Here is a 13,170-nt window from a genome sequence, read left to right as displayed (position 1 = left end):
GTCATGCCACTACAATAATATCTGATTCTCGTGACATTATTGGTTGTGTGACCCGACTGTGCCCAAACTTGCTGCCACATTGTCTTGCCGGTCCACTTCCAAATCACGTGTTGTCCCAATTACGAAATATTTCCCTGATCCTTCAGCATTGCTGGTCCAAAATCCTGGAATGTCCTACCCAGCGCCACTGTGGGAGGACTTTCAGTGGAAAAAGTTCGGAATTTCAAAGTTGCATGCACTGGGATTAGTCTGCCACCATCTACCGATGGGCGAATAAGCAAAGTCACTTCTGACCATATAAAGGATTGAGTAATAAACAGTAAAAAGTTGCATTTTATCGTTATCTGTATATAAATAAAATGGAGAATATGGGAGATGACATTATATTGTCTCATTAATTTTATTCCTTAATACAATGTTCATTCGATTTCATAGACCAAAAGGAAAGAAATATGTATAAATCCAAAATTATCACAATCAATCAAAAAACATACTTGCCACTACCTCAACTTTAAATGTATTGTAGATTTTAAGACTTCTTAATGCTTATGAACTGGACCATGACCTGGATCTTAGGACGGATGTATGCTTGCAGTAAGCTGAGTGGAGAATTGTTGGTGATGAAAGGGCAATGAGAGTGTTACAATGTGATATATCAAAACCAAAAATCCTTCAGTAGCCTCAAAGGCATTTAAAACTGACTACTGATCTCTTGCTAAGGTCGAAGAATTGGGTAGAGAAGTGGGAGGGAGAATGCAGAACAAGGCATGAGTTTGCTGACCATTGAGCGGGCAGAGTATTACCTTAACGTTTCTTTAAGGCATGATGCAGTTTTGGTGCTTACATGAAATACTGAGGCCGTCATTGGTTGGACCCCATTGATCAACACTGTAGCATTTTAGTAAAAAATTGTGTTTAATGACTGTGCAAACCATGATTGTCCCAGATCTATGTCCTAGCCCAGTACCTGCCTTTCCATTGATGCACACTATCACAATATCTATTTCATTAGATTCTACTTTTGATTATTTTTATGCATGCAGATAGTGAAGAGTGAGAAATGTTAATTTTCCTCTACGCTGCCTTAAAATGTTGACTGGTTTGCAGTGACTTACTTTCTGGTATCTACTTTAATCCTAGAATCATTTAGCTCAGAAAAGGCCCTTTCAACTCACTGAGACTGCGCTGAGCATCAAGCACCCACTTACACTAAACCATTTTATGCTCCCCTCAAATTCTATCACTCCCCTCCACAGTAGAAGTAATTTATAGGGGCCAATTAACTTATCAACTCTCATGTCTTTGGGAAGTGGGAGAGAATGCATGTCACTGGAGCTACAAGGCAACAATTCTACCAGATGCCCCATGGTGTCACCAAAGTGGCAACTTTATTTGTTTGTGTTTTCAGGATCTGGGTGTCACCTGCATTAATTGGCCATCCCTAAGTGCCCTTCAGAAGGTAGAGGTGAGCTGCTGCCTTGAACTGCTGCACTCCTTCCGGTGCAGATTTGCCAACAATGCTGTTGCGAAGGGAGATCCAATGTCTAGACCTAGTGAAGAAGAAATGGCGATATATTTCCAAGTCAGGATGTTGGGTGATTTGGAGGAGAACCTGCATGTGGTGGTATTCTTGTGAACCTCTGCCCTTGAGCTTCATATGTCTTGGATTTGGGAAGTACTGTTGGAGAAGTCCAGGTGAGTAACTGCAATGCATTTTGTAAATAGACTCCTTGGCCCTGATTGTGCTGAGCTTTTGGACAGTTGTTGGAGATACTAGGCCAGCGAAGAGTATTCTGTTGTGATCCTGACTTGTGCATTGTTGCTGGTGGAAAGGCTTTGGGATGTCAGGAGGAGAGTTGACCTGCTGTTGTAGCCACGGTACCAATGTGATTAATCCAATTGTGTCTCTGATCAACAGTGACCTCCTAGGATGTTGACAGTGGCAAACCTGATGATGATAACGCCATTGAATGTCAAGGTAGATAGTTATATTAATCTCCATCAGTAAACACTCTGGCTATCATAGCCAGGCTAGATCCTACCCTGACATGAAGCCAAAACACATGCAGGTGTGACCATTCGAGAAAAAAGGAGCAGGAGCTAATTTTCACTTCCCTACTCAGGAGCAACAAAGCCACTGGTCAAACCTCTACTGCTCTTCAATCAATGACTCAGAGACTCATACCTCAGCTACCTGCTGCATCTATTCATTTATAGATGTACCAAGACAGGAGGCTGTTCTGACTAACTTCCAAGCATTAATAGACGTATTTCTAGGCTTAGTTTTACAGTGCTAAATTATGTTAGTTTATAAACACTGTCAGTAGCAGTAGAACCAGTGGAGTCAGAGAGGGCCATCAGGCTAGGCTGCCTTGAACAGAGGATGCTGGCGAACACAAGGTCCATCAGCACAAGTTCAGCACCTATATTTCCAGGTCTTATATGCTGAAGCTTCCTAAGGCTTTGATGAGCTCATGCTATCGATATGTTGCATGTCATATATCGCAGGCATTGCATCAATGCTGCAGTGCAAGGCAAGGCCAGGGCGATCACAGAGATGGCAGTGTAGCTGGCTGAAATATGGGTTCAGGGCTGAGCAGGATAAAATGTCAGCACAACATTGTGGGCCGAAGGGCCTGTACTATGCTTGTAATGTTTTATATTGCCATTTAAATGAAGCATTGAGAAATAAGTAAATGTTATCTGGGTGACTGCAGGGAAATTTAATCAAATTTAGCAGTTCAGTATGATATATTGAGGTAAATTAGCTGTCAGTTTCCATACTGTATATCAGTTGTGATGAGTATTAAACCCTGTAAGATAAAACAGATAAATTATCAAATCAGAGTTGGTTTCATATCTTTTTAACCCAAATTGTTACAGGTTGAATGGAATTTATTTTCACATTTCCTCTCACATTTTTCAACAAGAGTGCAGGCGGGCAAACTGGTCTCTGCCAATATTTTCACCAATATTAGGAGCTGCTGTAAGATCACCACAAGCCAACTTCTAAAGTTCTTAAAGTTCCATCACGGAGGTTCTTCACCTCCATAACAGCAACTTCCTTTTCTCAGTCACAGTGTAGATGGAAACTCAGTGACTGGTGCGTTGCAGAAGTGAGCGCAAATATTTCTTTCCATGAAGCATTATATCATCCCATACATTATTAAAGATTATTTTGTTGCTGCAAAGTGTAACCTTCGTAATAAACCTAAAATCACAAAGTTTACTCTTTAATTACAATGACTTTCCATTTTGAATTAAATGCAAGTGTCAGTTTTCCAAATGTGCACTAAGGTTGGGGAACTTGGGAATCCAGAATGGTTCTGTCAGCAGGAGCTCCTGGGTTAAAGCTACAACCTTCACTGTTCACTCACAGTAAAACCAGCAGCACGTTGCACAGGCCTTGGGCACTGAGGTGAGAATTAAAGTGTCTGCACTCTCACATTTTGGCGTCCAATGCACAGCATCTCCCACCCCAGCCTCTGCATCCTAAGGTAAGCGTCATGGACGACAAATCAATGGAGCTCCCTTCATAGATTGCTGTCTTTTTTCCAAATTGATTGTGAACTGCATGCTGTGATCACTGGCCTTTGGATCAGACTGCATGTGACACCACCTTGGGACCACTCATGACATTCCCCTGGGTTTCAGTTGGCAAGACCATGGCATGGGAGGTGGGGCTGTTGCCCAGATGTACTGGAGAGTGTTGCACCCCCAACAGACCTCTGTACAGTTCCCCCACCTCCATGGCTTCCTTTCCTACAGCTGTACTGTGACTGCCATGAGAAGAGGAAACATGCCAATGAGGCAGCTGGTGTGAGCTCTGCATTCACCTCCCAGAGGGAACCATACACGTCCCATCAGCAGCACATGTTCAGCACATCGGGAGAGGGTGAAGCCCATTTTGTGGGGATCATTCCTCGTGGACTGTAGATCAGTTTAACATTGGCACCAACAAAGTTAATGGAAACTCTGCAACAGAAGGAAGCAGAAAGCTTCTAAAGCTCACAACTGTGATAATGAGAAACCGATCTGTATTGAAGAGGTGACAGAGAGAATCGACCAGGATAATGTAGTAGGTGGATTTCACCCTTTTTCATTGACTAATAGGCTAATGAACCAAGACTAGAACATGTAGAATCAAGGCAAAAATAGCACATGAATAGCTGCCTGGCTAAAAGACAGAAAGCAGAATAAATGGGTAATTGGCAGCTGTTCAGTGGCAAAAGGTTGTTAGTGGGTGCCATAAGGACACAGTTGTTCACAAGTTATTGTAACAATTTCACCTTTGGAACCATAAAGACAGGTTTCAAATTTGCAGAGGAGTTCAACAAATTATGACGAACAAAGAAAGGGCAAAACTTTGTATGGTGTGAGGTGCTATATCTTGGTAAGAAAAATCAAGGGATCATGTGTTATTTGGACGGTAAGGATCTAAGGTGGGTGGAGGACCAAATTATGCCATAAGGATGGAATTGAAAAGTAGAGGTTATTCTAAATCTATATTGAACCTTTGTTACACTGCAGTTCTGGTCAAACTTCATATAATATATTGAAGTACCAGGAAAGGTGCAAGAAAAGGTTTGCAAGGGTGTTATCAGAAATACAGGCTTATATACCCAACAATAAACAGATAAAAAGAGAAAATAGAGGGGGTAATCACTCTAAACGAACCAGTGGAGAAAATCTGCTATGGGATCTATGGGATTATCAGCTGCACAAATGATGCTGGGTAAATGTTAGCTGTATTAGTTAAATCTTACTGATTTCCCAGTGGTCCTGGGACTGATCACGAGTGTGCTCAAACAGAGGGAAAATTATTCTTATGCACAATTTACACACAAAAAAATGTATGAATGGATTCAATTTCCAGGCAACAAAATGACCTCTTCTTAAGCATTGATAAAACTTGCAGGTTGAGTCGGTAGTAAGGAAGGCAAATGTAATGCTAGCATTCATTTCAAGAGGACTAGAATATAAAAGCAAGGATGTAATGCTGAGGCTTTATAAGGGGTTGGTCAGACCACATTTGGAGTATTGTGAGCAGTTTTGGGCTCCATATCTAAGGAAGGATGTGCTGGCATTGGAGACGGTCCAGAGGAGGTTTACAAGAATGATCTCGGGGATGAAAGGGTTAATACGCGAGGAGCGTTTGATGGTTCTGGGCCTGTACTTGATGGAGTTCAGAAGGATGAGGGGGGATCTCATTGAAACCTACTGAATATTGAAAGGCCTGGATAGAGTGGACGTGGAGAGGATGTTTCCAGTAGTGGGAGAGTCCAGGACCAGAGGACACAGCCTCAGAATAGAAGGATGTCCCTTTAGAACAGAGATGAGGAGGAATTTCTTCAGCCAGAGGGTGGTGAATCTGTGGAGGCCAAGTCATTGGGTGTATTTAAAGCGGAGGTTGATAGGTTCTTGATTAGTGAGGGTGTGAAAGGTTACGGGGAGAAGGCAGGAGAATGGGGTTCAGAGGGAAAAATAAATCAGCCATGATCGAATGGCGGAGCAGACTCAATAGGCCGAATGGCCTAATTCTGCTCCTATGTCTTATGGTCTAAAATTTAGCTATCTGCAAATCCCATGGCGTTAACCTGGTTCCTAATGAATTATTAAAAATGTTTAATAGTGTCACTTCCATCACTAGCAATTCTTTTTAGGATGCACAGATGATAACTTAACCAGATAGAGAGATTCTTTAATTAGCTTATATATTTATGCACATTTACTTAAATTGTTGTTATATAATTTCTAGTTTCACTTAGAATGTTGTGTCAACCCAATCCACCTCCCTGGGAAATAGTGAAGCAAAGTCATCAGTTAATGTTTCTGCCATTTTCTATCATTGACTCTGATCTTATCCTGTTCATTCCTTAAATGCCTGTCCCTATCCTGCCTTTCCTTTTTATATTTATGTGCTGGAGAGTATTTCATATTCTTTGATTGTTTAATTTCACAGTTCATCTTTGGCTTCCCAACTGTGGTCTTGGGACTTTGCTCCTGATTGCTCAGGATTTCCCACCATGCTCCTTGTCTACTCTCAATGTGCTTATTTAGCATCTCTCCCCTTGGGGTCAGCTTTCCCAATTCCCCTCACCTACTAAAAGTGCCTGATCAATGTACAGTTCTTGCTCTTTTAGCAGAATAGCCACCTCCAGGACATCAAAACACACAGTGAAATACATCTTTGCATAGTGTGTTCTGGGGGCAGCCTGCAAGTGTCGCCACGATTCCGGCGCCAACATACCACACCCACAACTTCCTAACCCGTACATCTTTGGAATGTGAGAGGAAACCGGAGCTCCCGGAGGAAACCCATGCAGTCACGGGCAGAACGTACAAACTCCTTACAGACAGCGGCCAGAATTGAACCCGGGTCGCTGGCGCTGTAAAGCGTTATGCTAACCACTACACTACTGTGCCTGCCCTGAGATTGAGGGGTGACCTGACAGAGGTGTATAAGACCATGAGGGGCATAGACAGGGTGAAAGTACACAGTCTTTTTCCCAGGGAGGGGATGCTGGAAACAAGAGGGCGGAAGTTTAAGGTCAGAGGTGAGAGATTTAAAAGGGACATCAGGGGCAGCTTCTTCACACAAAGGGTGGTGCGTATTTGGAATGAGCTGCCAGAAATAGTGGGTGAAGTGGGCTCGTTAGCAATGTTTAAAGGCCATCTAGATAAGTCCATGGATAGGAAAGGTTTAGAGGGCTGTGGGCCCAAATGTGGGCAGATGGGACTAGCTCGCTGGGCAACACAGTCGGCACGGACGAGTTGGGCTGAAGGGCCTGTTTCCGTGCTGTGTGACTCTGTCCAACATCATTGCAATATGGTCCATTTTGTTTTCCCAGGTTCTGTCCCGGTTCCTTGAACCAACTTTCCTCCAATCTTTACCCAGGTTTCTGTCAAGCTTAACATTTAGAATGTCATTGACTCCCATACCACTGTGTAAAAGAAACAAAACCCGTACTTCAGCATGCTGTGGATGCACAACTTTTTGGATGACAAATGAACGTTAGTTTGAGTAAATGACAGCTGAGAACAATTCACATCTCGTTTTTCCTTAGGTCAACACAAACACAACGTACACCCTTACCTGGTCAATTTCAAGGAATGGATTCATCAACGATATCTTGTCTATTTTTGGTATGGGGAGTCCCTTCTTCAGTTTTGCTTTAAAAACATTTAGAAAACATTTAAATATTGGTAATAAGAGGAAAGTAATATTTTATGTAGCCAGATTCTGATATTGATATTAAGAAGGTACATCTATTTAAGAGGAAGTTTACCCATTAGCTTCTGGGGAAAAAGAAGTTTGTTAACAGCAACATGAATACAATTCAATACTTCTGAAGTTAATGTTGAGAAGGGTCTTGCCATCTCTCTACTTGGTTACTATTTCTCTCTTCACATATTGTAACAAATTAATCGTAGACAATCTTATATTGCTGCGAGAATGACCTGAGAGCACAAGCTAATGTCAGGAAATACAAAATAACTTTAGCAAGTGAAGTAAGACTGAGGCACAAAGAAGCCAAAACTACAAGAAACACACTATATCATTAACTGTATTGTTCAGAAAGGAGTAGAGTGTTCATGATCCAATTATGAACATCTGGATCCCACTAAGGTTACTGATAACGTTGATACCCTAAGGCACCAGTATCGTCAAGAGTGAATTCAGGCAGCAGGTGAATCGGATCAGAATCCATTGGCAGCCTGTACCAGACTGCTAAAACAGAGTATCAGAGCCACAACAAATGTAACACTGAGTCCAGGAATAACAGACCACGACACCACCAGCTCATCACAGAGAGGGATGTCTATGTCCAAATGGATATAGACAGGAAATACCTTCCCATCAGAGTGACAACATGAATGATGCTTCAAGAAGCAAGATAAGGGAAGAGTTTAAGCTTTAAAGCTTTAAGAAAATGAATAGATTCCCCCCCCCCCCCAAGAGAAAGATACAAGAATGAAAGGGGATTGTTATGGACACGGGCACACTATCTATGCTTAATATGGGACATTATATTCTGTGTAGAAAACACCCATTATATCTCTTGCCAGGACAAGCCTGTAGTCTGACAATAAACACAAAATGGCCATAAATTTGAGCCTTAAAGTGTGAATCAGAGCTCTGGAAACAACAGGACCACAGAATAATTGTAAGCACAACTGCAGGAAATTGCACATTGAATACAAATACAGTAATCCATCACCCATCTTGTAATTCCCAATATTTTGGACCTAATTTCTCATTCTAGAACTACTGGTGTCCCTCCACACATATAACAGCGGAGTTACTGGATACTTGAACATATAACATGACCTTCACTGGAAGACTGGTGTTAATTTTAGCCCCAGATTTTGACAGGTTGGAGTCAGCTGAGGTGCAAAATCATGAGGTATCTTACGTCTTTTTCAATTTGCTCACTTCTGGATTTAATGGCAGGGTAAAAGATGAGCAGCCAGACTGCTCCTGAGAGCCAGACTGGCCACGAAAATATTTTAACAAGATTGCCACATTGGCACCAGATCCCTTGCAGGTTTGGCACAGGTCCCAAGCCCTGGGGAAGCCTGGCAGCTCCAGGGAGGGGAGAGCAGCTCTGGGGAGATTATTAATGCTCTGACAAGAGTGACTAGCACAAGCAGGAGTGGTTGCTGCCATTCCTGTAAGAAATCTGCTTTTCTCTCTCTCACACACACACACACACACTTCCCAGTAAAACCCTGGGATCAGAACTCCATGCCCTCACCAGTGTAGTGGGATAGGCAGTCCTTCACCACACATCCTAACACTGTCCTGTTTGAATTAGTTACCGTTGGGTCCCCTCAACACTGAACACAACATCAGGTTTGGAGAGCAGGCACCCATGCCCCTGCTGCTACTGGTAGTTGCAGGACCCTTACCAGCAGTTGTGGCCTGTTACGGAGTGCTCCCTGGCTGACTGAAAGCCTAGCCTTTTAATCAGACTGATTACCAGGACAGAATCCTGTCACAGAAACAAAATATGCATAGTGTGAAGTTACAATTTCACAGTGTACAGATGAAGCCAATTGTTTGGATTTCATGACTGAAGTATTGCCTTCCGACCAGTCAACACTGGGGCCATCACAATGGTATAAATAAATTCTAAAGAGGCAGGTTTGCATCTTGAGGCAGACATACCATTTATCTTCGGAATCACCACCTTCTGTAACCCCATCCTCAGAAATGTTTCAAATAACTTTGTCTGGGAGCAAATTATAATGAAAATTAGTTTAGCAATGTTTTATCTATAAGCTTTATATTTTCTATATATAGTTCCCTTAAGACTGAGCAACTTCTAAGTATCGAATAAATAATAAAGTTACATGGGTTACTTTATTAAAATATCTTTTAATATATTCAGCAATTACATATCAGGTTGTAAAGTTAACAAACAGTAATTAACTCTACCACTTTTAAAGTGATTACAAGCACTTACTGGAATGGTTCCCACTTTAGATTCTTCCAGTACCAGGTCCACACTAATTTGAAAATTAGAAAGATACTTTTAAGAGTTTTATATGGATAAGTCACAAAATGGTAAACGGTTACAGCAAAGGGATTTCTTTAGAAAATTAAATGCAACTTCAATGGCCTGTAGAATAGAATGGTTATGCATTGGCTTAAGTCAACAGTACTCTATGACATGAAAGCCTCAGTTCTCTTATGGGGAAGGATATATTAATGCCTCTTATAGTGGCAATGGCAGCAGCCCAGAGACAAACATCCTGATAACCTTCAATTCTTGAAGGAATAAAAGCATTAGTAAGGAGGAATAAGAAACTTGCCTGAATAGGGGCTGTTCATAAATTGGACAATGCGTTGGGGATGGGGAGGTGGGCATAATATGGCCTCGATGCCCAACCACCATGTGCAATAGAGCAGGTCTTGCATCTTTTGTAGCCAAGAAGTCCTTTCCTCCATTCACTCTGCCACTGTGCATTGAGCAGAAGGACTCAGGTAAGTCACAGGCTGCAGGGGATTCAGGGTGGATAAAGTCCGGGGAGTGGGAGGGATGTTGGAGCTTCAGGCTGGGGGATCCCTGGGTGTAAGCAAGCTGTACGCCCAGAGCACCAGGAGGCATTTTGTCATTGTTTGGGAAATGTGTAATGTGTTTTATTTTACACAAAATTCCATCATGTGGCAAATACTAATTATGACAGGTAACTAAATTTGGTGCCAGGTGATCCTGGTCTGTTACAAATTAACTGTTTACCATTCTATTTGTGACCATAAAGATCGGACTACACCTTCAGACTCAATATGAAAATGACATGGTGGCATACGGGCTATGGTGTTAGACCAGCAATCATTTCTTTGCAGCAACTGGAGTAATGATCAGTCCTGCCTTCACTCTGAGGGTACTCCCCTTCATGTCGTGTGATACCAACACAAGGAAAGGAGAGACTGGTTAAAATCACTACGAGTAACACAAAGCTGCTAGCTATCTCTCCCACTTCTCACACCATCAAAGCAGGCTTCCGACAGCTAAGTTAATCATTGATCACTGCAGTGACATTTTTGCTTGCTCATAATCCAAGAGATTTCCCTCTAAGAGGACTGTGGCAGTAACTTCTACATGTGGTCTGGTACGGTTCAAAACCACAGGTCCCCACCACCTTCTTCAGCAAGTAGGGATGGACAATAGATACCACAAACAATCCTTGAGTTAATATAGGGTTATCTACCGGCATTATTTAATCAACATGAGATTTTTAGGGAATTGTAATTGATTGAGCCAACATCAGGGAATAAACAACTTGTCCCCATCCATTTCTGTCTCCTCAAGAAAACCTCTCATATCTTTGATTCAATTCAGAGAGATAAATGGAACTGAACATTTTGAAAACAAATAGATCCTTGAAGTTTACTGAAATATACTTCACCACTGAGAGGCAAAGGAAATTTGAAAAGGTCTCAGCCAGAAACATCGACTGTTTATTTCCCTCCATAGATGCTGCCTGACCCGCTGAGCTCCTCCAGCACTTCTTGTGTATTGCAAAGAGCCATCCGCTTTTATTGTTGTTTGTCCACAACTGCGCATTGTTTTCTGCACTGAGTTTGAAGTCAGTCTTGTGGTCTAAAACGATAAAGCTAGGGCCTGCTTACAAATAAAGAAAATGTTTTTCGCTGCTTTACTTCTCACCTGCTCAGAGACAATGATCCATGCAGTCCTTCCTCTGATATATGCACCTGCCCACACACACTGGCTGTCTGTGGTCGATACAAATTTTATTAGAACAGTATCAGCACATGACTCCTGCTTACAAGAAGAACAATGCAAATTCCCCTGCCTTTTACTTTTTGTAATGAACAAAGGTATTTTTACTGCACTGGATGCAGGCTGGTGGTATTTGGACCTACAGGATAGGTCTTCTGCAATTTGAAAAACTGACAAATTACTTGTGGAGTTGCAGCAATAACCAACAAAAATCCACCAGCAACCAACCAGTGAACTCTTTCAATAGCACTGGCAGGGGAGCCCTTCCTACCTGTTGAACTTGCATTCAGCCAAAAGCTAGGAAAAAAGTATTAGCTGAAACACTGAATCCCAAACTCTCAGTGCTGGCAAGAAATCAGCTGCCTGACATTGTGACCTACTTTGCAATGAATGGAATTGAACGTAGAGGTGACTGCAACTGAAGGGCAAACACTCCTGCCAAGTTTCTCCCAAATTATCCGGAGACTATCACTTTGAAATTTGTGGTTTCTTTCCGTGCACTAATCAGCTGCTATATTCCCTATATTATAATTCAAAAAATGCTTGAATGGCAATAAAGCACATGGTGATAACTTGGCGTAAAACCTGCTACTTAACTGCATACACTGTATAATTTCTCTTCTGATCTATTTCTTCCAAACTTTCCTTTTAACAGAACGATCTAATAAGAAAGGCACTTACAATACCCAACAGGAATAACTCTGCTAACGAATTGTTTGGAAGGATTGCAAATACTTCAGCGGCAGTAAATACATTGGAAGTGAATTTTCCTCGAACAAATTTCACAGTTGGTTGCTTTGTGGCACTCAAAACAATCTTCATCAGTAGGTTGGGGTACTCCTTTGCAACCTGCAGGAAGTCAAGGACACATTATAATGGACTAACAAGAGACAATGTTAGAGTTTGTTACTAAATCTATTCACTCATTATCCCCACAGAAAGACTCAAAGCACAAATCAGTTAACTTCCCTCTTGAAACTTCAAAGCAGTTCCAACTTATATAGTTTTCATTTTTATTTTTATTATTTTTTTATGAGCTAAAATATATATTTAATAATGGTCTGACTTTACTGTTGTAATTGGAATTAAAGCATCAATGAATGATTATAACATTCAATTTGCATTAAGGTAGAACTGACCTTGACTTTCAGGTGACCAACAAACAGAAAGTGTTAACATATCACATATAACCACAGTTATGTCAAAGAAGTGGCCATAGTTTAAATTAATTGGCTTTTTACGTTGTGGCCAAGAGTTTTGAGGTATCAAATGAGTGTCCCAATATGAATTGAAATCTCCCAATATCAGGCAGTCCTGGCTGCCATTGAAAGGTGAATGTAGTCTTAATTGTGAAGGATGAAAATCCTGGCACAGCAGAGACCCAGAGGAGAACATATTGTGTCTAGAAAGATTGTGGGCAGTGCGTGAATCAATTAGTTCAAGGTTAAAATGGGCATCAGAGTCCTAAGAAGGCCACTGACGGCATAGTGAGGCCATTATAGTTCCAGAAATGGAAACTGACCCCACCAATTCGCCACCAACCTATGATGAAAAGCATTGTTAGTTAATCTATCCTTGGCAGGATTATCTGAGGGAAGATAGTTGCCCAGGACATTGGGGAGGACTCTCTTCTCTTCTTTGATTAGAGATCCTTAATTGTTCTCACCAGGAAAACTAATGGTGTCATCCAAACAACTGCATCTCCAGTGATGCAGCAACCCTGAAAACATTTATATGCTATTATACTGACTGGACTTGAAACCATAAACATTTTGAATCATGGGCATGAGTGCTACAACTTGCCAACATAACACCTTCCTTTTCTTTGTTTTTTGTAATTAACTGGATTTTAATGTTCATTTCTAATTACTTCTTACAGCATTAAATTTCTGAAATGTTACAACTGGACCAATGCCGG

The 13,170-nt window shown here is 41.5% G+C and overlaps 1 protein-coding gene across 1 annotated transcript in view; it reads right to left on the bottom strand.

Annotated features, from left to right (window-relative positions):
* Positions 1-381: 381 nt before the first annotated feature.
* LOC127578999 (bactericidal permeability-increasing protein-like) overlaps positions 382-13,170 on the bottom strand; it is a 44,857-nt gene continuing 32,068 nt past the window's right edge. The window contains exons 11-16 of the mRNA XM_052031620.1: positions 11,934-12,101; positions 11,178-11,245; positions 9,471-9,513; positions 9,173-9,236; positions 7,097-7,173; positions 382-2,813 (exon numbers count right to left, since the gene is read on the bottom strand). Coding sequence (XP_051887580.1) covers positions 2,772-2,813; positions 7,097-7,173; positions 9,173-9,236; positions 9,471-9,513; positions 11,178-11,245; positions 11,934-12,101 — 462 coding nt within the window. The 3' untranslated portion in view covers positions 382-2,771. The remainder of the gene's footprint in view (positions 2,814-7,096; positions 7,174-9,172; positions 9,237-9,470; positions 9,514-11,177; positions 11,246-11,933; positions 12,102-13,170) is intronic.

The sequence above is a fragment of the Pristis pectinata genome, chromosome 16 (assembly GCF_009764475.1).
Source record: "Pristis pectinata isolate sPriPec2 chromosome 16, sPriPec2.1.pri, whole genome shotgun sequence".
Classification (NCBI taxonomy): Eukaryota; Metazoa; Chordata; class Chondrichthyes; order Rhinopristiformes; family Pristidae; genus Pristis; species Pristis pectinata.
Note: the sequence above shows the minus strand (reverse complement) of the source record. Positions and strands in the feature narration are given on the sequence as shown.